This window comes from Scyliorhinus torazame, chromosome 5 (genome assembly GCF_047496885.1).
Source record: "Scyliorhinus torazame isolate Kashiwa2021f chromosome 5, sScyTor2.1, whole genome shotgun sequence".
In the NCBI taxonomy this organism is placed as follows: domain Eukaryota; kingdom Metazoa; phylum Chordata; class Chondrichthyes; order Carcharhiniformes; family Scyliorhinidae; genus Scyliorhinus; species Scyliorhinus torazame.
This window is the reverse complement of record NC_092711.1, coordinates 125,761,343-125,786,967: the sequence shown is the minus strand read 5'-3', so window position 1 is coordinate 125,786,967 and position 25,625 is coordinate 125,761,343. Positions and strand designations below refer to the sequence as shown.

Below are 25,625 nucleotides of genomic sequence, written 5' to 3'. Positions count from 1 at the left end.
ATCATTCATTGTGTCTATTTTCAAACTCCCTCATAGGCAGCAAGTATCAGGTCATTGCCACTCGCTGTGTAAAAATATATCTCACATCACCTCCTATCTCCTGTACCTTTTACATACAAACTCGGAACAAGCCACTTGGCCCCTCGAGCCTGCTCAGCATTCAATAAGATTGCGGCTGATCTCATTCTAACCTCAACTCCACATTCTTGTCTACCCCTGATGACCTTTCACCCCTTTGCTCATCAAGAAACTATCCAGCCGTGCCTTAAAAATATTCAAGGTCTCTGCTTCCACTGCCTTTTTAGGACGCGACTTCCAAAGTCTTACAGCCCTCAAGAAAAAAAAAAATCCTCATCTCCATCTGAAATGTGCGACTCCTTATTTTGCAACAGTGATGTTCTCGATTCTCCCACAAAAGGAAACATCCTTCCACATCCACCCTGTCAAGACCCCTCAGGATCTTATATAGTTCAACCTAGGTTTTACCCAAAACTTTAAAACTGTGTCCCGACTGCTTGTATGATCAGTGAATGGAAACAGAGTTTCTTTGTCCACCCGATGGAAACCTGGCGCAATCTTGTGTACCTGAATCAAATCTCCCTCAACCTCCTTTACTGGAACCATTCTGGTAAATCTCCTCTGCACCTTCTCCAAGAACCTTCCCATCCTTCCTGAAGAATGGTGACCAGAGCTTTATAAAGATTCATAGAATAGAATTAGAACCATAGAATTCCTACAGTGCAGAAGGAGGCCATTCGGCCCATCAAGTTTGCACCGATTCTCTGAAAGGGCACCCTGCCTAGGTCCACACCCCTACCCTATCCCTGTAACCCCATAGCCCCACCTAACCTGCGCATTTGCCTAATGGGCAATTTATCAAGGCCAATCCACCTAACTTGCCCTTCTTTGGACTGTTGGAGGAAACCCGAGCACCGGGTGGAAACCCACGCAGACACGGGGAGAAAGTGCAAACTCCACACAGACAGTCACCAAGGCCGGAATTGAACCCGGGTCCCTGGCGCTGTGAGGCAGCAGTGCTAATCACTGTGCCACCAGAAGCATAGTTTCGGTGTCAATATTACTCTTGATGAAGCTCAGATCGAATTTGCTTTGCCAACTACTCTCTTAATATGTCTTGTAGATATACAAAATCCCTCTTCGCCTCTTTCTCTCTCCTCCCAAAGAGGCCAGTTGGGTTTTATGACAATCCAGCCATTTTCATGGTCACTTTTTCCCAGTACTGGCCCCACAGATGACCAGATTCATTCAGCTCAATTTCACAACATGTTTTTGTGGGTTCTCTCTCACTCCCTATTTTCTGTTTTTAAATCCGTTTCACAGGGTGTTCGAAGGGGAGGCTTCCAAGTCCGGAAACTCGAACCAAACATCACATCAGGATCTGACAGAGTCCTCAATTTATCATATCCTGAATATCAGCGGATTTTGAACATGGAAGGAGAAAGCATCGTTGACAGTGGGGAGAAACCGTACATGATTTGTTTGTGTGGACGAGGATTCGCTCCAACAGACCTCACAAGCCACAAATGCAGTCACACTGAGGAGAAACCGTGGAAATGTGCGGACTGTGGGAAAGGATTCACTTCCCCATCCAAGCTGGAAACTCATCGACACAGTCACACTGGGGAGAGGCCATTCACCTGCTCCAAGTGTGGGAAGGGATTTTCTTTTTCAACCCACCTGTTGAGTCACCAGCGAATTCACACTGATGAGAGACCGTTTCATTGTCCAGACTGCGGGAAGTGCTATAAACGTTCTGGTGAACTGATTCGCCATCAACGTGTTCACACTGACGAGAGACCGTTTAGGTGCACTCACTGCGGGACTGGGTTCAGACAATCATCTGACCTCACTGTACATCAGCGAAGTCACACTGGGGAGAGGCCATTCATCTGCGCCAGGTGTGGGAAGGGATTCACTCGATCATCTGACCTGCAGAGGCATCAGCGAATTCACACTGGGGAGAGACCATTCAGCTGCTCCAAGTGTGAGAAACGATTCACGCAATCACATGACCTGGAGAAGCACCAGCGAATTCACACTGGGGAGAGAACATTCACCTGCTCCGAGTGTGGAAAAGGATTCACCCAGTCATCCGACCTGCTCAGTCACCAGCGAATTCACACTGATGAAAGACCGTTTCAATGTCCAGACTGCGGGAAGTGCTTTACAAGTTCCAGGGAACTGACTCACCATCAACGTGTTCACACTGATGAGAGACCGTTTAGATGCTCTCACTGCGGGACTGGGTTTCGACGATCATCTCACCTCACTGTACATCAGCGCATTCACACTGGGGAGAGGCCATTCGTCTGCTCCTGGTGTGGGAAGGGATTCACTCAGTCATTCAACCTGCAGAAGCACCAGCGAATTCATACAGGGGAGAGGCCGTTCACCTGCTCGATGTGTGGGAAGGGATTCACTGAGTCATCCGCCCTGCAGAAGCACCAGCAAGTTCACACTGGGGAGAGACCGTTCACTTGCTTCAAGTGTGGGAAGGGATTCGGCACTTCATCCCACCTCCTGAGACACCAACAAGTCCACAAATAACTGCAGAGATTGAATTTTTCTGTTACTCACTTTCAGGACTGAACCATGTTCATTTGGGTCTCCTGCTCATTTACAAGGGCTAATATTTACGCTAAAAGTCAAATAAATTAGATTTGTGTTAAATGCACAGTGTTGAAACTTTTTAATATCTCTGACACAAGTTAGTTGCGTTTGAAGTACTCTCGCTCTCCCCTGTCTCTTCCATCCTCACCTCCAACAAGACGTGTGAGGAGCTTGTGGAGCTTCTTTGTGACTGAGATTGAGTAAATCCGATCGGCTGCCTCTGCTGCTTCCCTCCCTCCCACAAGCCCACCGGACCAAACTGTCTCTAAATTTCATCCTTTCCCGAGCCCTGAACCCACATCTTCCTCTAGTTTCTCTCCCATCTCGGCTCATGCCCTCTCAGAGCTCATCTTGTCCATGAGACCCAGCTCCTGCTCCATCGACCCTATTCCCACTAAGCTACTGATCTGCCAACTACCCTGTCTCCATGGATATTGTCAACATTTCTCTCTCTTCAGGTACTGTCCCTCTGTCCTTCAAATCTGCCATCTTCACCCCCTCCACAATAAAATAAACCCTTGACCCTGCCATCCTTATAAATTACTGTCCCTTCTTCAACCTCCCTTCCCTCTCCAAACTCTTTGAACATGTTGCCACCTCCCAAATCCTTGCCCATCTTTCCCAGAACTCCCATGTTTGAATCCCTTCAATCAGGTCTCTGCCCTGTCACAGTGAAATACAAGAGACTAACAGAATCTTACCCGGAGAGAAAGACAGACAATCCGCGAGCTTGGATCCAACACGGATATGTTCATAAGACCAGAAGACAAGGACAACAACACCGTCATTATCGAGAGACAACAATACCTGCTGGAGACAGACAGGCAACTAAACAACACGAATCACAACACCAAGCTACCTAGACCCATATACCCGAGACAGGAAGGAGAGTTGGAGACAGACTGGAAGAACTCAAAGACTCCACACATTAACCAAAAACAGATAGAATATCTGAGGCGACAACAGGACGAACTAAGGAAGTTCTACCTGCTCCTTAAAATACACAAACTCATGATAATATTTATTGTCACAAGTAGGCTCAATGAAGTTGCTGTGACAAGCCCCTAGTCACCACACTCCGGTGCCTGTTCGGGTATGCAGAGGGAGAATTCAGAATGTCCAATTCACCTAAATGTACGCCTTTCAGGACATGAGGGAGGAAACCGGAGCACCTGGAGGAAACCCATGCAGACATGGAGAGAACGTGCAGAATCCGCACAGACAGTGACCCAAGTGGGAATTTAACTCGGAGGCCTGGCGCTGTGGCGCAACAGTGCTAACCACTGTGCTACCAGCAGGCAAATACCACCAGACAGACCCATCGGATGAGACTGAGAGAGAAAATCCTACAGAATCATAGAATTTACGTGCAGAAGGAGGCCATTCGGCCCATCTCGCCTGCTCGGCCCTCGGAAACGGCACCCTACTTAAACCCATGCCTCCACCCTATCCCTGTACCCAGTAACACCACCTAACCTTTGTTTGGGCACTAAGGGGCAATTTAGCATGGCCAATCCACCTAACCTGCACATCTTTGGACAGTGGGAGAAAACTGGAGCACCCGGAGGAAACCCACACAGACACGGGGAGAATGTACAAACTCCACACAGTCACCCAAGGCCGGAATAGCTAAAACATTAACACACTGCTCCTGGTAGTTGATGGTACAGTGGTTCAATAAATCAAATTAGTGGATTAAAAGTGTGTGTAATGTAGAGTTAAACCTGAAAATGCCAGATTAACTCAACAGGTCTGATTGCAGCCAATCAATATATGAGCTTTGTACTAATGGCGACAAGGAGCTTCCTCTATTGTCTGAGTCTGGAGCTTGTGAATCTGCTCATTCCTGCCCAGCAAATCTACTGCTGCTCCATCTGTGACTGAAGATTAAGCTTCACACAAGCTAAAATGTCATCCTCTGTCCCACATCTGTGAATAAAACACGTCTTTTCTCATTCTGAGCTTAAATGATTGACTTGCAGGAACTGGAGGGAAAGGAAGTGAATCCAGGGAGGGTGCAGACTCTGGAAAGGTTGGCCCAGGTCTCTCGCGAAGACAGTGACATCCTTTGCTCCCTCAACTTGATCCATTTATTTGTCTGACTTAAAGGATGGTCTCTTTTCTGATGTTTACAACTAAAGGGTTTTGTGGCTGACAATGAATTAATATAAGACAGATATATGTCTCGTGTTATAAGGTCTGTCATTTGTCAAAATTTTCAGTGCAGAAGGAGGCCATTCGGCCCATCGAGTCTGCACCAGCCCTTGGAACGCGCACCCCACCTAATCACACGCCCCCACCCTATCCCCGTAACTCAACCCAACCTTTTTGAACACTAAGGGCAATTTATCATGGGCAATCCACCTAACCGGCACATCTTTGGACTGGGAGGAAACCGGAGCACCTGGAGGAAACCCACGCAGACACGGGGAGAACATGCAGACTCTGCAGAGACAGTGACCCAAGCCAGGAATCGAACCTGGGACCCTGGAGCTGTGAAACAACCGTGCTAACCACTGTGCTACCGTGCTCCCCTCATGAAATACATTCATTATTACTTTTGGCTGTTACTGAAGCTGTGTTGTATATTTCCAGTCGTAGAACCATTACAGCACAGGAGTCCCATTTGACAACTCGAGTCCATGTTGTCTTTCAGTCGAGGAATCCAGTCAGTCCCATTCACTGTCCATATCCCCATAGTCCTTCAAGTATGTTTCTTTACCCATTGAATTCCTGTTTGATGTAGTTGAATGTCTGCATTCACCACCCTTGTAGGCAGCGTGTTTGTGTTCATAAACAATCATTATCTTAATCTATTTCTACTGCAATGACTCACTAAACTCTGATCAAGCAATACAGTACTGTAGGTGAAACAGATTTTTAATCCGGGATTTAAACGTGTATGTTTTTGGCTAGCATCTGCATCAAGATTTTTAGTGCTGTACTCGACAGGAAGTGGTGAGCATGGATCTGTAGAGGAGTCGCACAAATTGTCACCTACAGGAGAATTGGGAGTGTGTACAGCAGATTGAGAACAGTGTGTGTGTGGATGGAGATTTACAGCTTTCTTTAAAATAATAGAAGAAAGAATGTTCCATTGGAACTAGAATTGTCTGTTCTGAATGTCTATCCTGGACTGACGGTGATAACTTTTCTAAACTCCTTTTACAGGACGTTAGAGGTAGAGAATTTGAAGACAGAATTCTTGAACTAATCACGTCAAGATCTGAGAGTCACTGAGTTGACTGGGACATGAATATCATTGGCCTTTGACTCTCAAAGGAGAAATGTTTGTCTGCTTCAAAAAGTTTTTAAAATCGGTGTGACTAGAAAGGCAATCAGCCAACCCCCCTCTCCCCCCGAGTGAGAGTGTTCCAGCAAACTGAGTGCGGAAGACTTTTACCTTGACATAGCCTGTTAAAGCTTTGCACCATTCACATTGAGGAGGGACCATACAAGGGTTTTGTGCGTTGATGAGGCTTTAACTGAACATTGAATTTGGAGAGGCATTGGACACTTGCACTGTGGAGAAACCATGGAAATGTGGGGACTGTGGGAAGGGATTCTGTACGCCCTCTGCATTGGAAACTCATCAACGCAGTCACATTGGGGAGAGGCCGTTCATCTGCTCTGACTGTGGGAAGGGATTCACACAGTCATCCAACCTGCTGAGACACCAGCGAGTTCACACTGGGGACAGGCCGTTCACCTGCTCTGAATGTGGAAAGGGATTCACCAATTCATCCAACCTGCACACACACCAGCGACTTCACACTGGGGAGAGGCCTTTCACTTGCTCCGAGTGTGGGAAGGGATTCAGTCATTTATCTAATCTGCTGAGACACCAGCGAGTTGGCAGCAGGGACAGGTCATTCATCTGCTGTCAGTGTGAGAAGCGATTCCGTGATTCATACACCCTGCGCCTGCATCAGCGGGTTCACACTGGAGAAAGGCCATTCATCTGCTTTGACTGTGGTAAAGGATTCACCCAAGTATCCAACCTGCTGAGACACCAGCAAGTCCATAAGTGATGACAGAGGTTGGATTCTGCTGTTATTGCTGCTGTGAATCACATCCAGGAATGAACCATGTTCATTCTGACGGTTGGAGAGTCAGAGAGTTTCTGCTGGACTGGCCAGTCTTCCGACTTTGCTTCCAGTGGGCCGGTTTTGTGACGGGGACTGCACATTTCGACTGAAGTGATTCACAAAAGCAGATGTAGTACATTTATTTTATCCTGGATAGTAAATAGTGTTTTCCCTGCCACTACAGGTTAATCTAAAATAAATACATTTGTCTCTATTGCATTGGGTCGGCTCAGTTGGTCTGTGTCAGTATTTATGCTGCACCTGACCCTCCGCCCACCCCTCTTCATCTCCCCATCAGCATCATCTCCTATTCCAAATCTAGCTTGTCCACAAGAGGTAGGAGCAGAAGTAGGCCGTTCAGCCCATCAAATCTGCTCTGTTATTCAATGAGAACACAAGAGGTAGGAGCAGAGGTAGGCCATTTGGCCCATCAAATCTGCTCTGTTATTCAATGAGATCATAGCTGATCTGACATGATCTTGAACTCCACTTTACCGCCTTATCCCCATAACCCCTGATTCTCTTACTGATTAAAAATCTGTCTATCTTAAACTTGAACATACTTAATGACCCAGCCTCTACAGATAATAAGGGGTATGGAGGGTGAGAGGAGGGAGGCGGGATCAGGATATTGAATTGGATGATCAGCCATGACCATAATGAAGAGCGGAGCAGCCCAAAGGGTCGAATGGCCTCCTCCTGCTCCTATTTTCTATGTTTCTATGTAACTATTCACAGGATCGTTTTAGCAGGACTTCCCTATTTTTACATCCCATTCCATTTGAAATAAAGACCAACATTCAATTTGTTATCCCAATTACCTACTGAACTTAGAAAGGGTCGAGAGCTTCAAGTTTTTAGGTGTCCAGATTACCAACAGCCTGTCCTGGTCCCCCCCATGCTGACAATATAGTTAAGAAAGCCCACCAAAGACTCTACTTTCTCAGAAGACTGAGGAAATTTGGCATGTCAGCTACGACTCTCACCAACCTTTACAGATGCATCATTGAAAGCATTCTTTCTTGTTGTATCATGGTTTGGTATGGATCCTGCTCTGCCCAAGGTCGTGAATGTAGCCCAGTCCATCACGCAAACCAGCCTCCCATCCATTGACTCTATCTATAATTCCCGCTACCTCGGAAAGACAACCAGCATAATTAAGGACCCCACCCATTCCGGACATACTCTCTTCCACCTTCTTCCGACAAGAAAATGATACCAAAGTTTGAGATCACGTACCAAACGACTCAAGAACAGCTTCTTCCCTGCTGCCATCAGATTTTTGAACGGACCTACCTTGTATTCAGTTAATTTTTTCTCTACACCTTGCTATAACTGTAACGTTACAGGGGCTGGTTTAGCACAGGTCTAAATCACTGGCTTTGAGAGCAGACCAAGGCAGGCCAGCAGCACGGTTCAATTCCCGTACCAGCCTCCCTGAACAGGCGCCGGAATGTGGCAACTTGGGGTTTTTCACAGTAACTTCATTTGAAGCCTACTTGTGACAATAAGTGTTTTTCATTTTCCATTTTATTACATTCTGTAGTCTCTCCTTTCCCTATGTACAGTATGCATTGTTTGTACAGCATGCAAGAAACAATACTTTTCACTGTATATTAATACATATGACAATAATAAATCAAGTCAAAACTTGCAAGAGACTTCAGCTAACGTTTTGTGATTTATCCACAGGGACCCCAAGTCCCTCTGTGCTTAAGCTTTCTGCAGTCTTTCCCCATTTAAACAACATTCAGATCCTTTATTCATCCTCCCAAAGTACCTAACTTCCCATTTTCCTCCATTATATTCCATTTGCCAAGTTTTTTGCTGCTCACCAAACCTGTCTGTATCCTTGTGCAGACTCTTTGTGTCATCCTCACCACTTGCCCTTTCCTTCAACGTATTCATCCGTTGATATTCAGGATGTGATAAATCCTTCAACGTATTCATGTTGTTCACCTCAACCACTCGCTGTGGTAGCGAGTTCCACATTCTCACCACTCGCTGGGTAAAGAGGTTTCTACTGAAATTCCTGTGGGATTATTAACCCCTCCATAATCTGAAAAGATTTCATCTGGTCAGTTTTCTCTTTTTGAGAGAAAAGCACCCAGCCTTTCCTGAGGTTTCACTGCTCAGTTGTGGCGTTATTCTTGAGATTCTTTGTATCTTCTCCAGTGCCTCTATTCCCTTTTTCGAAAAGGAGATCACTGTGTAGTCTAACCCGACTCTAAACAAGTTGATCATAAATTCCCTGATTTCCAAGTCAATCCCTGGAATGGATGCCAAAAAACGGGATCTCTGTCGAAGGAAGAGTTAAGGTTCTCACCGAGGCTGGAGAGTGGATTGATGAGATTGGCACCAGGGACAGGGGACTTCAGTTAGTTGCAGAGACTGGAGCAGCTGAAATTTCAGATCAGTCACTCGGTTAGGAAACGAGCCATGAATCCGGTCATGTCTATACCAGTTCTCTGGAGAACAAACCATTCAATCCCATTGCCCTATAACCCTGAAATCTAATCTCCCACAAGTGCCCATCCAATTTCATTTCAAAAACGCTTTTACTGCCCTCGTGGCTGAGAGTGCCGGGTCATTACCACTGGCTGCATCAAAATATTCTTCCTCACATTCCCCACCCCCACCTTTCTTGACCAAAAGGTTCAATCTGTGTCCCCTCCTCCTTGCACCATCAGCGAATGGAAATAACTTTTCTTTGTTCACCTTGTCCAAACACATCATAAACGTGTCCAGCTCGATCAAATCTCCCATCAACGCCCTTTTCTCCAAGGAGAACAAGCCCACTTTCTCCAACCGAACCTTGTCGCTAAAATGGAAAAAATTTGCAGGGTCATGGGGAAAAGGCTGGGGAATGGCACTGAGCCACAATGCTTGTTTGCAGAGCCGGTGTAGACACGATGGGACAAATGGTCTCCTTCTGCACAGTAACAATTCTGTGATTCCTCATCCCTGGAACCATTCTAGTAAATCTCCTCTCTACCCTCTCAATGACCCTCACATCCTTCCTAAAGTGTGGTGACCAGACTGGACTCAATATTCTAGTTGTGGCCTAACCAGAGCTTTAGAAATGTTCCGCACAACCTCCCTGACTTTGTGCTCAATACCTCTATTTCTGAAGCCCAAGATCCCATTTGCTTTGCTAATTCCTCCCTCACTCTGTCCTGTCACCTTCAATATCTCTGCATAAGAACCCCCAGCTTTATTTGTCCCTGTTCACTCTTTAGAAGTGTGTCATTCAGTCTACATTGCCTCTCCCTATCCCATCTGCCAAATCACATCCCCTCACATTCTCCATATTAAACTCCATCTGCCAGTTCAGAGATTGTTCGTGGAGATGTAAGAGTTAAACTATACAGAGAAGAGCAGACCTTGCTCTCTTTAATGTCACCCACAATGGAAGACAAGTCTCTGCCTTTCAATGAGGCTCATAGAGCACAGGAGGTAATTCAGCCCATCGTGCTCCTGCTGGCTGCTGCAAACATGTCATTTCATATCATATATGTTTCAGAAAATAAATTGCAGTTTTGGGAATTGGAATTACTTTAAATGTAGATAGATAGAAATTAACAGAACTCTGATGTAAATGCAAGTGAAACAAGCCTGGGTTAATTACAGTGAAGAGGTAGCCGTTGTTGATTTAATAAGGTCAGAATCACTGGTGTGAACAGTTAAACAATGTATGATCTGTCATGACTTTTATTTCCTCACACAGGCAGTTGTGTGGACAATCTGCAGGAACTGTGGGACTAAAAGCCGAGAGGTCCATTATGAACCAGAGTGTTCCCAATATTTAAATCCCTCAGGATGAAGATAGTAAAGCCCAAGCTTCGATTTAGATTTGTCATGTGTACCGAGGTACAGTGAAAAGTATTGTTCTGCATGGAGTCCAGGCAGATCACTCCATACGTAAAACAGATAGGATGGATAATAGGTACACTATGTTAATACATAGACATCGGGTGAAGCATATGGAGGCTAGTGCTACAACTGTAGAGAAGATGCGTAAAGAGATCAGTTCAGTCCATAAGAGGGGCATTCAGGTGTCTGTTGCGGGAAGAAGCTGTTTCTGAATCTGTTAGTGCGTTTTCTCAGACTTTTGTTTCTTCTGCCCGATGGAAAAGGTTGGAAGAGACAATAACCCCGGTGGAAGGGGTCTTTAATTATGCTGCCCGCTTTCCCAAGGCAGCGGGAGGTGTAGGCAGAGTCAATGGATGGGAGGCGTGTTTGTGTATTGGTCTGGGCTGCGTTCACAACTCTCTGTAGTTTCTTATGGAGTCCACAGTTTTTGAGGTGTTAAATATGAAAGTTGCTGAACCAAAAGCCAATGGAAGGACCCCTGTAAAATCTTGGAGATTGGCCAGAATACTAAGGAGAATTAAAGTGAATTGTGGAGAACTTTGACATACCTTTGGATGGTCCCAGGAACATGGGAATAAACCTTCAAGATATTGTTAAATGTAAGGGAATTATTTGGGGATAGGGTGGGTGGGAAGAGTTTAAAAAGTTGAACTGGGATTACAGCGTAAATCATTGTTAACTATAGTGTTAAGTTCATAGTGCTGGTTTTTCATTTTAATTTAAATATCTAGTAAAGTTTGTTTTTGTTTAAAAACATGACATTTTATGACTCTATTCTTTCAGTTAATCACTGGGTGTTTCTCTTTAAACATTAACCGTCCCGACCAGGATCATAACAACATGGACAAACAATGTTCCAAAATAAATTGAAGAAAAAATATGGTTTTCCTTACTTTATATGTTACCCCTCTCCGAGGATACCCAATACTGTATTAGCGAGCAAATCTTTTTGTGAAACAACAAGAGAATTGATTACTAAAAATTGAACTAATTGTGGTCCCTTCGAAAGCAGGAGGGCGATCTCCCAGCACAGAGGGTCATTAGGGATTTTCCCGTAGACTAATTGACAGGGATTATACCCTCCAACCATCTGAAGTGAATTCTCTACATGAATCATCCCGGCCAGTGCAGTTGTCAACTTGCAGTAAGGCTGATCAGCTCAAGAGTTTCTGCAGCATTTCATTGATCACCGTGTGATTCCTTTCACAGAGTCCGTCGCTGAAAGGACTTTCAGCTGCAATGTTCATGACCAAAATGTCCATATTTTCACACACGTCTCCAAACTCGTCATTAATAAATTCGCCTCCATCATCAGTCAGACACTGAGCTGGTGCCCCAGGTCCAGTCCCAATCCATTTCTCCATGACTTGTCGAGAATCACCCTTTTATCCTTGCCATGTATTATTGGAGAAAGACTAAATCGGGTTACCATTTAGTTACCATGTCTAAAGTTTAGAATGAAAATATTTCTGTCTTTGTCCCTTACCTTTAGATTCATGGCAACTGCCTCGTTAAAATCACGGACAAAGGGAAGGTTTATAATAGGCTGTGATGGCGTGCTCCGATTCTTTTTACAGATTTCACACTTAGCACTAATCTCTTTTAGAACATAGAATAAAATTCCGACAGTGCATCGAAGCCTTTGAAAGGGACCTTACCTGGGAATACTCCCCCGTCCTATCCCTGTAACCCCACTTCACCTTTTGAACACTAAGGGACAATTTAGCAAAACCAATGCACCTAACCTGCATATCTTTGGGCTGTGGGAGGAAACGGGAGCACCCAGAGGAAACCCACACAGACATGGAGAGCAAGTGCAAACTCCACGCAGTCACCCAAGGCCAGAATTGAACCCGGGTCCCTGGCGCTATGAGGCAGCTGTGCTAACCACTGTGCTGTCAAGCCAGAGCCTTGTCTTTGCATCAACCAACCCGGTACCTTTTAGCAGGATTTTTCATCTTTGACAGCGAGGGTGAGCAGTTTGTCTGCAGCTTTGAGACAATTTTTTCTCAGATTCTTATCAGCTGATGCTATTAGACCATAAGACATAGGAGCGGAAGTACGGCCATTCGGCCCATCGAGTCCACTCCACCATTCAATCATGGCTGATTTCAACTCCATTTACCCGCTCTCTCTCCATAGCCCTTAATTCCTCAAGAAATCAAGAATTTATCAACTTCTGTCTTAAAGACACTCAACGTCCCGGCCTCCACCGCCCTCTGTGGCAATGAATTCCACAGACCCACCACTCTCTGGCTGAAGAAATTTCTCCTCACCTCTGTTCTAATGTGACTCCCTTTTATTCTAAGGCTGTGCCCCCAGGTCCTAGTCTCCCCTACTAATGGAAACAACTTCCCTACGTCCACCCTATCTAAGCCATTCATTATCTTGTAAGTTTCTATTAGATCTCCCCTCAACCTCCTAAACTCCAATGAATATAATCCCAGGATCCTCAGACGTTCATCGTATGTTAGGCCCATTTTTCATTTCATATTCCAAGCCGCTTGAGATAAATGACAACATTGCATTTGCTTTCTTAATTACGGACTCAACCTGCAAGTTTACCTTTAGAGAATCCTGGACAAGGACTCCCAAGTCCCTTTGCACTTCAGCATTATGAATTTTGTCACCGTTTAGAAAATAGTCCATGCCTCTATTCTTTTTTCCAAAGCGCAAGACCTCGCACTTGCCCACGTTGAATTTCATCAGCCATTTCTTGGACCACTCTCCAAAACTGTCTAAATCTTTCTGCAGCCTCCCCACCTCTTCAATACTACCTGCCCCTCCACCTATCTTTGTATCATTGGCAAACTTAGCCAGAATGCCCCCAGTCCCGTATGGGGTGGACAGTGAGAGCTTTTTTCTCGGATGGTGATGTCTAGCACGAGGGGACATAGCTTTAAATTGAGGGGAGATAGATATAAGACAGATGTCAGAGGTAGGTTCTTTACTCAGAGAGTAGTAAGGGCGTGGAATGCCCTGCCTGCAACAGTAGTGGACTCACCAACACTAAGGGCATTCAAATGGTCATTGGATAGACATATGGACGATAAGGGAATAGTGTAGATGGGCTTTAGAGTGGTTTCACAGGTCGGCGCAACATCGAGGGCCGAAGGGCCTGTACTGCACTGTAATATTCTATGTTCTAAGTCCAGAATAGCCTGTTCCCTCATGGGCTCCATCACAAGCTGTTCCAAAAAGCCCTCCTATAAACATTCAATGAATTCACTTTCTTTGGGTCCACTGGCAGCATTATTTACCCAGTCCACCTGCATATTGAAGTCCCCCATGATCACTGTGACCTTGCCTTTCTGACATGCCCTTTCTATTTCGTGGTGCATTTTGTGCCCCTGGTCCTGACCACTGTTAGGAGGCCTGTACATAACTCCCATTATGTTTTTTTTGCCTTTGTGGTTCCTCACCTCTACCCACACAGACTCCACATCATCTGGCCCTATGTCATTTAGTGCTATTGATTTAATTTAATTCCTAATTAACAAGGCAACCCCGCCCCCTCTGCCCACCTCTCTGTCTATTAATCCTTCTAAAACACTCTGATCAGAAACATCAGGTATTATTAAGGGGCTATGATAATATTCTGATGGAGTAAACGTCAGACGCACTGACTTTCTAAAAACAAATGCCTTATCTTGCTCCATGTCCAGTTGCATTTGTACTTTGTTCATGGAAGGTTTACTCAACAGTAAGAATATCTCACTGGAGACTACAAAAGTCCTGATAAACTGCCTTACTCCAGCTATTTTACATTGAATCAACATTCTTTTAGTGACTTCAATGCCTTGACATCACCAAACTGAAACATGGAGAGCTTTCTTACTCCTGAACCTTGTGTCGTTCTTCACCAGGAGGTGATCTTCACCAATCTGACCCAATCCTGTCGAGGTGCAGCCGCTAAGCAATGGGCTTGTGAGGGAAGGTTGGCCAGGCGAGGCTTGTATCCCGAGGAGCTTAAGTAAGATTGAAACATAGAAGATCCTAAGGCGTGGAAGTGGAGAGGATGTTTCCTCTTGTTGGAGAATCTCGAACTGGGACACCTTTATCATATATAATGAGGGGCTGTTTAGCACAGGGCTAAATCGCTGGCTTTGAAAGCAGACCAAGGCAGGCCAGCAGCACGGTTCAATTCCCGTACCAGCCTCCCCGGACAGGTACGGGATTGTGGAGACTAGGGGCTTTTCACAGTAACTTCATTTGAAGCCGACTTGTGACAATAAGCGATTTTCATTAGGGCAGCACGGTAGCATGGTGGTTAGCACAATTGCTTCACAGCTCCAGGGTCCCAGGTTCGATTCTCAGGCTTGGTTCACCGTCTGTGCGGAGTCTGCACATCCTGCCCGTGTGTGCGTGGGTTTCCTCCGGGTGCTCCGGTTTCCTCCCACAATCCAAAGATGTGTAGGTTAGGTGGATTGGCCATGATAAATTGCCGTTAGTATCCAAAATTGCCCTAAGTGTTGGGTGGGGCTACTGGGTTATGGGGATGGGGTGGAGGCGTTGACCTTGGGTAGGGTGCTCTTTCCAAGAGCCGGTGCAGACTCAATGGGCCGAATGGCCTCCTTCTGCATTGTAAATTCTATGAACATATATGACCATAATAATGGGAATTACAACATTGCTGTACCGACCCAACAAAGTAGAGCTAATATACGACTTGTAGTCCGTTACTCCAACAGGCAATCAGCAGTTGCTGCTGGATACAGGAAATCCAAACAGGACACCCCTCAGTGCAGATTCTGAACATGGGGAGATTTGAAAAAATATCAGGTGCTAGAAGGGCTCAAGAGAAGTTGAGGAAGTGAATAGAGTCGGAGAAGAGTGATTAGAGGAGGCAATTGTGACCCCGTTTGTTGACAGGTTACAGCGGAGTCCACGAGGAGCCAAGAACAGGATGGATGATGGTTGAATGAGGCAGAACAAAATTAAAAGTGGAATCTACCTGATGGGCAAAGAAAACGATGATGAAAAGGAAATGGACATTTAAAGAGATTTTAAGAAGACAACAATAAAAATAAACACACCTCCATAGCAAGAACATCCTTCCTCAGATAAGGACACCAAAACTGCACACAATACTCCAGGTCTGGCCTCACCAATGCCCTATACAATTGCAGTAAAACATCTCTATTCCTGTACTCAAATCCTCTCGCTATGAAGGCCAACATGCCATTTGCCTTCTTTACTGCCTTTTGTACGTGTGCTTACTTTCAGCGACTGATGAACAAAGACACAAGGTCTTGCTGAGTATCCACCTTTCTCAATTTATATCCATTCAAATAATAGTCCACCTTCCTATTTTTGCTACTGAAGCCGAAAGCTCACATTTATCCACATTATACTGCATCTGCCATACTTATGCCCACTCACTCAGTCTATCCAAATCCTGAAGTATCTCTGCATCCTCCTCCCAACTCACCCTCCCACCCAACTTTGTATCATCTACACATTTAGAGATAATATATATAGTGCTCTCGTCCAAATCATTAATATATAATGTGAACCATTGGGGTCCTAGCACAGATCCCTGCGGTACCCCATTAGTCACTGCCAGACGATCAGAAAAAGATCCAATTATTCCAACATTTGCTTAGTTTTTGCTAACCATCTCACCTCAAGACACTACCCGTAATCACATGTGCTTTAACTTTACATCGTAATCTGCTATGTGAGACCTTGTCGAAAACCGTCTGAAAGTCTAAATAAACCACAGCCACTGGTTCTCCCTGATCAACTCTATGAGTGACATCTTCAAAGAGTTCCAGTAGATTTAGCGAGCATGATTTTCCTTTTGCAAATCCATGCTGATTTTGTCCGATTACACCACTGCTTTCCAAATGCTGCGCGATGAAATCCTTGATAATGGACTCCAGCATCTTCCCAACTACCAACAACAGGCTCACTGGTTTATAGTTCTGTTTTCTCTCTTCCTCCTTTTTTGAATCGCAGGGTTACATTTGCTCCCTCCATTCTGTAGGAACCATTCCAGAGTCCAAAGAATTTTGGAAAATGACCACCAATGGGTCCACTATTTTGAGGGCCACTTCCTTAAGTAGTCTGTGATGAAGATTTTTCCTTTTATAAATTTAGTGTACCCAATTCATTTTTTCCAATTAAGAGGCAATTTGGAGTGGCCAATCCACCTAACCTGCACACCTTTGGGTTGTGGGGGTGAAACCCACGCAGACATGGGGAGAATGTGCAAACTCCACACGGACAGTGACCCAGGGCCGGGATTCGAACCCTGGTCCTAAGCGCCGCAGTCCCAGTGCTAACCACTGCGCCACGTGCCACCCTCTCTGTGATGAAGATTATCAGGTCCTGGAGATTTGTCCCCCTTCAATCCCATTAATTTCCCCAAAACTATTTCTTCAGCTCCTCAATAAAACTGTTTGCCAGAACTTCTGGTACATTATTCATGTCTTCCTTTGTGAAGATAGAGGCAAAGTACAAAATTAGTTCCTCAGCCATTTCTTTGTTCCGTTTGAATTCCTCCGTTTCTGACTGCAAGTGGCCGACATTACTTTTTAATCAATCTTTTTCTCTTTACATACTCCATAGAGAAACTGATTTTATAACAATTGGAATTGACGCACACACATTGATACCTGCCCAGGATGAGTAAAATTGATGTGAAAGCGTAAATCGCTTGGATAGGAGTAATTATGGGCCTGTTAGCAAATCAACCGAGTGCAAAGTATCCACCAGATGGATAGAGAGCTGGAGAATGTTTTAAGTCCATGCATGTTGTTACTTTGCATGATATTGAAGTAGCTGATTTGCAAGGGGGGACTGTCTGAGAGCAGGGATATCAATCCAATTATTCAGAGAGCACACAATTTTCAATAGACGATGGAATAAAATGGAATTTACCACAAGTTATGTGAGGGAGGGAATGAAAGACTCAAGAGTTTCATTTCCCCTCCAGGCGCCACTTGACTTAACAGCACATTTTTGGATTTTAGACAAATAAGCTAAGTGAATGAGCCAGTCACAGGATACATGAAGGGGACCCTTGCTTCTCTACCTCCCTGCTTACTAATGGACCGGGTCACTCACCTCCTGACCAGTCACCCTGGGGAGGGCTCAAATCTGCTGCGATCGTGTTAGCACATGTTGCTGGAGGGGTTCGGGCAGGAAGGTAAGCCAGATATCAACACAGTGGGTGGGTGGGTAACTTGGGGTCTGCTGACCATCCTCAATTACACAGGCTATGTCCTTTTGACCTTGACAGGACTCCCTACTCATCCTCCTCACTGTGCGCATCGGCTGATATTCGGTAGTATGCACTGTGACCCGTGTCCCCAAAGCCAGGTGCAAAAAGCACATCAGCGCCCTACAAGCCACTCTTCTACACAACACGCCCTGTGACGACGGTCAAATCGTAGATGAGGTCATCAATGACAAACCATGTGCACCTTTCCTTCTTGTCGAATAGGTCCAACCCCCACGGTACGAATGGGAGTTGGAAGGGGAGACGGAAGGATTCGGAATTTGGGTTTTCCTCCATTTTGTGTTGGTCAGAACATAACAGATTGTGTTAATTCAGCTGAACTTGGGGCAGCACGGTGCGCAGTGGATCATAGAATTTACAGTGCAGAAGGAGGCCATTCAGCCCATCGAGTCTGCACCAGCCCTTGGAAAGATCACCTTACCTACGCCCCACCCCTCCACCCCATCCCCCTTTATCCCCCTAACCCAGTAACCCCACCTAACCTTTTTGGACACTAAGGGCAATTTAGAATAGCCAATCCACCTATCCTGCACATCTTTCGATAGCACTGCTGCCTCATGGCGCCGAGGTCGCAGGTTCGATCCCACCTCTGGGTCATTGTCCGTGTGGAGTTTGCACATTCTCCCCGTGTTTGCGTGGGTTCCGCCCCTGCAACCCAAAGATGTGCAGGATAGGTGATTGGCCACACTAAATTGCCCCTTAATTAGAAAACATTAATTGGGCACTCTACATTTTTTATTTTTTTTTAAATTCAGCTGAACTTCATTTTGGACCAAACATTCTAACCAGACATAACCTAAGGAGACTGGCTCCTCTTGTCTGCTATGCTCACTCCCAGGAGTAGCTCATGGCTATTGGTTCCTGCTCATCAACAGTTGGTGTTCTATTTGCCTTCAGAAATAACTCATGGTTTTCTGGCAGAAACTTCATTAACTTTTGCCTCAGCAACATTTTTCCGGTTGGTCAGTGGATATAACTCAGGGACAACAGTCGGGGGCCTCCGCTTGAGATAACAACTTGTAGCATTTGCAGGACATGTGTTATCCAAATGGTCTAGTGGGATGAAGCCTTCATTAAACCACCATGCTGTTTGTGATACCATTAATTTAAGGTCTGGGATCAGGCTCACGAGGGACAGACAATTATCACAGGAGTGTTAATCCGTCAAGGCAACTGGACTGTCTGCTTTTGCTATCAGCAGAACAGTAATTAGTGGAGGACTGTGATATCAGAGACCGGAAGTAGAATCAAAGATGTAACATAATGATTTGTCTTATAAGTGTTACAAAGAAGTAATTATTTCTGACTCGGTCTTGAACTCTGGAACAGTGTACACAGTACAGTATTTACAGTGCAGGAGGCCATAAGGCCCATCGAGTCTGCACCGGCCCTTGGAAAGAGCACCCTACCTAAACCCACCCCCCATCCTATCCCCATAACCCAGTTAACCCACATAACTATTTTGGACACAAAGGGCAATGTAGCATAGCCAATCCACGTAACCTGCACAGCTTTGGACTGTGGGAGGAAACCGGAGCATCCGGAGGAAACCCACGCACACACGGGGAGAAAGTGCAGACTCCGCACAGACAGTGACCCAAGCCGGGAATCAAACCTGTGACCCTGGAGCTGTGAAACAACATTGCTAACCACTGTGCTACCGTGCCCCCCCCCCCAACAGTATATGGTTAACTGTAATGACACACATTTATCAATCATCGGAATGCCCACACTTGGCACCTGCTTTTTTTTGTAAACTTTAATTTGTGCATTGCAATAATTATCTATTGTTATTATTTGACACCATGTATTAACTATAACGTATGAAGGGAGTAGTGTAGAATGTCGCATTCTAAACTGTGATTAATGCCACACATTTATGTTCTGAATTCACTCAGTGTGACCTTTATAAATGGTAATCATGGATACACACTTGTATTAAGGGCACACCTTGTACAATCTTAAATATAATTCGTATTATAATTTAATACAGCAAGCATTATAAAATATTGTGAATTAGGAGTGGTGACCATATTATCCTTTGTATTAAAAGTAAAATGGTCGAGGGCAGCTTGCAGTAAGAAGCTAGTTGGGGCCTCAAAGGAGGCAGATAGGTGATAAGGGAGAGACGGACTCTGTTTTCGGAAGAATCCAAGCTGCTGGCATTAGCAGTTATCAGAGGGAACGAACTGACAGACATCCATTCCTCTCCTATTGGGTGAAGGAGTCTCAGGCTAGCAAATATCTAGAAGCGTGACCTATTACCAATTCTAAAGATCATGGGAGACTCCTCAGATATTAAGGATAGCAACGTCACTATGGAGATCTTGAGAGTCTTGAATAAACATTCCTTGTTTGGGACGTGCTAAGCTACAGAATATTGGGAGGAGCAAAGAGCAGTGATGACTGTCTAAAACTGTACATAACTTGTGCCCTCACTTCTTTTAAAAAAATATATATTTTATTAAAGTTTTTCGATCAAACAAAAATTTCCCATTTTACAACTTTGTAATAATATATACATTGATCGTTTTTTAAATAAATAATATGCTAACTAATGGCGACTGCCAACAACAAAATAAGAAACAACAGAAATAGTAACTAAAATAGTAACTTCGTAAAATCTAATATAAATAACTAATATATAAACACACACATAAAAACCCTCAGGACCCAAATGAGCCCCCCCACCCCCCTGGGTTGCTGCTGCTTTTCCCTTATCGCTCTGCGAGATAGTCGAGGAACGGTTGCCACCGCCTGGTGAACCCTTGAGCCGAACCTCTTAGTGCGTACTTTATCCGCTCCAATTTTATGAACCCTGCCATGTCATTGATCCAGGTCTCCACACCCGGGGGCTTAGCTTCTTTCCACATGAGTAGAATCCTTCGCCGGGCTACTAGGGACGCAAAGGCCAAAACATCGGCCTCTCTCGCCTCCTGCACTCCCGGCTCATCTGCAACCCCAAATATAGCCAAACCCCAGCCTGGTTCGACCCGGACCCCCACCACCTTTGAAACCACTTTTGCCACACCCAACCAGAACCCATCCAATACCGGACATGACCAGAACATGTGGGTGTGGTTCGCCGGGCTACCCGCGCATCTCCCGCACCTATCCTCCACTCCAAAAAATCTACTCAGCCTTGCTCCAGTCATAAGCGCCCTGTGTAGAACCTTGAATTGTATCAGGCTGAGCCTGGCACACGAGGATGGAGAGTTTACCCTTCTTAGGGCATCTGCCCACAGCCCCTCCTCAATCTGTTCCCCCAGCTCCTCCTCCCATATCCCCTTCAGCTCCTCTACCATCGTCTCCCCCTCGTCTCTCATTTCCCTATATATATTTGACACCCTACCATCACCCACCCATGCCCCCAAAATCACTCTGTCCTGGATCTGTTGCGCCGGGAGCTGCGGATATTCCCTCACCTGTTGCCTCACAAATGTCCTCACTTGCATATAGCGAAATGCATTCCCAGGTGGCAACCCATATTTTTCTGTCAGTGCTCCCAGACTCGCGAACGTCCCGTCTAAGAACAAGTCCTTCAATTTCGCAATTCCTACTCGCTGCCAAGATTTAAATCCCCCATCTATCCTTCCCGGGACGAACCTATGGTTGTTCCTTATCGGGGACCACACTGAGGCACCCGTCACTCCCTTATGTCGTCTCCACTGCCCCCAAATTTTCAGAGTTGCCACCACCACTGGGTTTGTGGTGTATTTTTTCGGGGAGAACGGCAATGGCGCCGTCGCCAGTGCTTTTAAGCTAGTTCCCCTACAGGACGCCATCTCCAGTCTTTTCCACGCCGCTCCTTCCCCTTCCCTCATCCACTTACATACCATTGACACGTTGGCGGCCCAATAATAATCACTTAGACTCGGCAGTGCCAGTCCCCCTCTGTCCCTACTGCGCTGCAGGAACCCCCTCTTTACTCTTGGGGTCTTTCCAGCCCACACAAAGCTCATAATACTCTTGTCCACCTTCTTAAAAAAGGCCTTTGTAATCAGTACAGGGAGGCACTGGAACACAAAAAGAAACCTCGGAAGGACCACCATTTTAACCGCCTGCACCCTGCCCGCCAATGACAGGGGCGCCATGTCCCACCTCCTAAAGTCCTCTTCCATCTGCTCTACCAGACGTGCCAAGTTAAGCTTATGCAAGGTTCCCCAGTTCCTGGCCACCTGGATCCCTAAATACCAGAAATCCCTTGTTACCCTCCTCAACGGTAAATCGTCTATTCCCCTGCCCTGTTCCCCGGGGTGCATCACAAACAGTTCACTCTTCCCCGTATTCAATTTATATCCTGAAAATTCTCCAAACTCCCTGAGTGTCTGCATTATCTCAGGCATCCCCTCCACTGGGTCCGCGACATACAACAACAAATCATCCGCGTATAATGACACCCGATGCTCTTCTCCTCCTCTAAGTACCCCCCTCCACTTCCTAGAGCCCCTCAGCGCTATGGCCAGTGGCTCAATTGCCAACGCAAACAGTAACGGGGACAGGGGACATCCCTGTCTTGTACCCCTATATAGTCGGAAGTGGTCAGATCGTTGCCTATTTGTAATCACACTTGCCACCGGGGCCCTGTACAGGAGCTGAACCCATCTAATGAACCCCTCTCCAAATCCAAATCTCCTCAGTACTTCCCACAGGTAGTCCCACTCCACTCTATCAAATGCTTTCTCTGCATCCATCGCCACCACTATCTCCGCCTCCCCCTCCGGTGGGGGCATCATCATCACCCCCAGCAGCCTCCGTATATTAGCATTCACTTGCCTCCCTTTAACAAACCCCGTTTGATCATCATGCACCACCCCGGGACACACTCCTCTATCCTCGTCGCCATCACCTGAGCCAAAAGCTTGGCATCTACGTTCAAGAGGGAGATAGGCCTGTATGACCCGCACTGCAGCGGGTCTTTGTCTCTTTTCAGGATCAGCGATATCGTCGCCTTCGACATCGTCGGGGGTAGTGTCCCCCTTTCCCTAGCCTCATTAAAAGTTCTCGTCAGAGGCTTCCGGGTGCGGCGATGACCAGGTAAGTCGCACGTTTCGGCAGCTCCCGGTGAAACGGACTTTTGGGCTCTTGATAGGAGCCCCAACGGCAATTTTGACGGCTAAAAACACTGTGCGGTAAACCAGAAGGGAATCCCCCCTGGATACGGATGAAAAAAGGAGGAGAAAGTGGCCGGATTGCAGTGGATCCTTTAGAACAGCGGCAAGGAAGGCAAGCAAAAACCAAGATGGCGTCGGAAGGTGGCAGTTTAACATGGGGCCCTGAACAACAAGAGTTCTTGAAATGCTGTGTGGAATAGCTCAAAAAGGAAATTAAGAAAGAGCTGTTGGCCCCGATACTACAGGCGATCGAAGGGCTAAAGGAGGAACAAAAGACCCAGGAGCGGGAGCTTCGGGTCGTGAAGGCAAAGGCAGCCGAGAATGAGGACGACATACAGGGCCTGGTGGTGAAGACGGAGACGCAGGAGGCACATCAGAAACGATGTGTGGAAAGGTTGGAGGCACTGGAGAACAACGCGAGGAGGAACAACCTGAGGATTCTTGGTCTTCCTGAAGGTGTGGAGGGGGCGGACGTCGGGGCATATGTGAGCACGATGCTGCACTCGTTAATGGGAGCGGAGGCCCCGGCGGGTCCGTTGGAGGTGGAGGGAGCATACCGAGTGATGGCGCGAGGACCGAGAGCAGGAGAAATTCCCAGAGCCATAGTGGTGAGATTCCTCCGTTTTAAGGATAGAGAAATGGTCCTTAGATGGGCAAAGAAAACTCGGAGCAGTAAATGGGAGAACGCGGTGATCCGCGTTTATCAAGACTGGAGTGCGGAGGTGGCGAGAAGGAGGGCGAGCTTTAATCGGGCCAAGGCGGTGCTTCATAAAAAGAAGATAAAATTTGGAATGCTGCAACCGGCAAGACTGTGGGTCACATACTGAGGGAGGCACCACTACTTTGAGACGGCGGATGAAGCGTGGACTTTTATTGTGGAAGAAAAACTGGAATGAGCGGGTTATTAAAAAGAACGTTTGAACAAAGTGGTGGGGCGAATGTGGGGGGCGAAGAGGGGGGTTAAAAAGGGGGGAAAGAGGAGTTTTATGTACTAATCCTGCGATGTGGTAACTTTTCTCTCTTCCACAGGTGGTGATGGGGGGAGGAGGGGAGGTGGAGGAGATGGGGCGTTGGCCATTAGGGGCAGGGCCAAGGGAGAAGCGCGGGCTTGGTTCCCGCGCTATGATAATCATGGCGGGAATAGAGAAGCAGGAAGGAGGGGGCGTTGCACGGTGCGAGCCGAGGTCACGGGGCGAATCCGAGGTCGGCCAGAGTTTGCTGACTTCTGGGAGCAACATGGGGGGAGTAATTACGCTAGCGGGGGATCTAGCGGGGGGGGAATTACTGGGTTGCTGCTGCTGGGGAGAGGGGGGAGCTGGTATGGGAGGGGATGGGCGGGGGGGGCATCGCCTGGGGGAGATACAGCTGCGTGGGAACCGGGTGAGGAGCTGGAAAAAGGGGATGGCTCATCGACAAGGGTGTGGGGTAGGAAGCCCCCCAACCCGGCTGATCACGTGGAATGTGAGAGGGCTGAACGGGCCGATAAAGAGGGCACGGGTACTCGCACACCTTAAGAAACTTAAGGCAGATGTGGTTATGTTACAGGAAACGCACCTGAAACTGATAGACCAGGTTAGGCTACGCAAAGGATGAGTGGGGCAGGTGTTCCATTCGGGGCTAGATGCGAAAAACAGGGGGGTGGCTATATTAGTGGGGAAGCGGGTAATGTTCGAGGCAAAGACTATAGTGGCGGATAACGGGGGCAGATACGTGATGGTGAGTGGCAAACTACAGGGGGAGACGGTGGTTTTGGTAAACGTATATGCCCCGAACTGGGATGATGCCAATTTTATGAGGCGGATGCTAGGACGCATTCCGGACCTAGAGATGGGAAAGCTGATAATGGGGGGAGATTTTAATACGGTGTTGGAACCAGGGCTGGATAGGTCGAAGGCCAGGACTGAAAGGAGGCCGGCAGCAGCCAAGGTACTAAAAGATTTTATGGAGCAGATGGGAGGTGTAGACCCGTGGAGATTTAGCAGACCTAGGAGTAAGGAGTTCTCGTTTTTCTCCTATGTCCATAAAGTCTACTCGCGAATAGACTTTTTTGTGCTGGGAAGGGCGTTGATCCCGAAGGTGAGGGGAACGGAGTATACGGCTATAGCCATTTCGGATCACGCTCCACACTGGGTAGACTTGGAGATAGGGGAGGGAACAGGAGGGCGCCCACCCTGGAGAATGGACATGGGACTAATGGCAGATGAGGGGGTGTGTCTAAGGGTGAGGGGGTGCATTGAAAAGTACTTGGAACTCAATGATAATGGGGAGGTCCAGGTGGGAGTGGTCTGGGAGGCGCTGAAGGCGGTGGTTAGAGGGGAGCTGATATCAATAAGGGCACATAAAGGGAAGCAGGAGAGTAAGGAACGGGAGCGGTTGCTGCAAGAACTTTTGAGGGTGGACAGACAATATGCGGAAGCACCGGAGGAGGGACTGTACAGGGAAAGGCAAAGGCTACATGTAGAATTTGACTTGCTGACTACGGGCACTGCAGAGGCACAATGGAGGAAGGCACAGGGTGTACAGTACGAATATGGGGAGAAGGCGAGCAGGTTGCTGGCACACCAATTGAGGAAAAGGGGAGCAGCGAAGGAAATAGGGGGAGTGAGGGATGAGGAAGGAGAGATGGAGCGGGGAGCGGAGAGAGTGAATGGAGTGTTCAAGACATTTTATAAA

At 46.7% G+C, this 25,625-nt stretch overlaps 1 protein-coding gene and 1 long non-coding RNA gene across 19 annotated transcripts in view; one reads left to right on the top strand and one right to left on the bottom strand.

Moving 5' to 3' along the window:
• Positions 1–25,625, top strand: part of LOC140421791 (uncharacterized) — an 864,226-nt gene that overhangs the window by 9,640 nt on the left and 828,961 nt on the right. For 7 of the 18 annotated variants that reach the window (XM_072506668.1, XM_072506661.1, XM_072506662.1 and 4 more), the window contains exon 3: positions 1,342–4,586. The exons of 7 other annotated variants lie outside the window; for them this stretch is intronic. In XM_072506668.1, coding sequence (XP_072362769.1) covers positions 1,450–2,568 — 1,119 coding nt within the window. In that variant the 5' untranslated portion in view covers positions 1,342–1,449 and the 3' untranslated portion in view covers positions 2,569–4,586. Of the gene's footprint in view, positions 1–1,341; positions 4,587–5,802; positions 8,377–25,625 lie in introns of those variants that run through there. 4 more of the 18 variants (XR_011947073.1, XR_011947078.1, XR_011947076.1 and 1 more) reach the window with 1 other exon arrangement.
• Positions 1–25,625, bottom strand: part of LOC140421854 (uncharacterized) — a 514,775-nt gene that overhangs the window by 438,811 nt on the left and 50,339 nt on the right. The window lies entirely within an intron of this gene.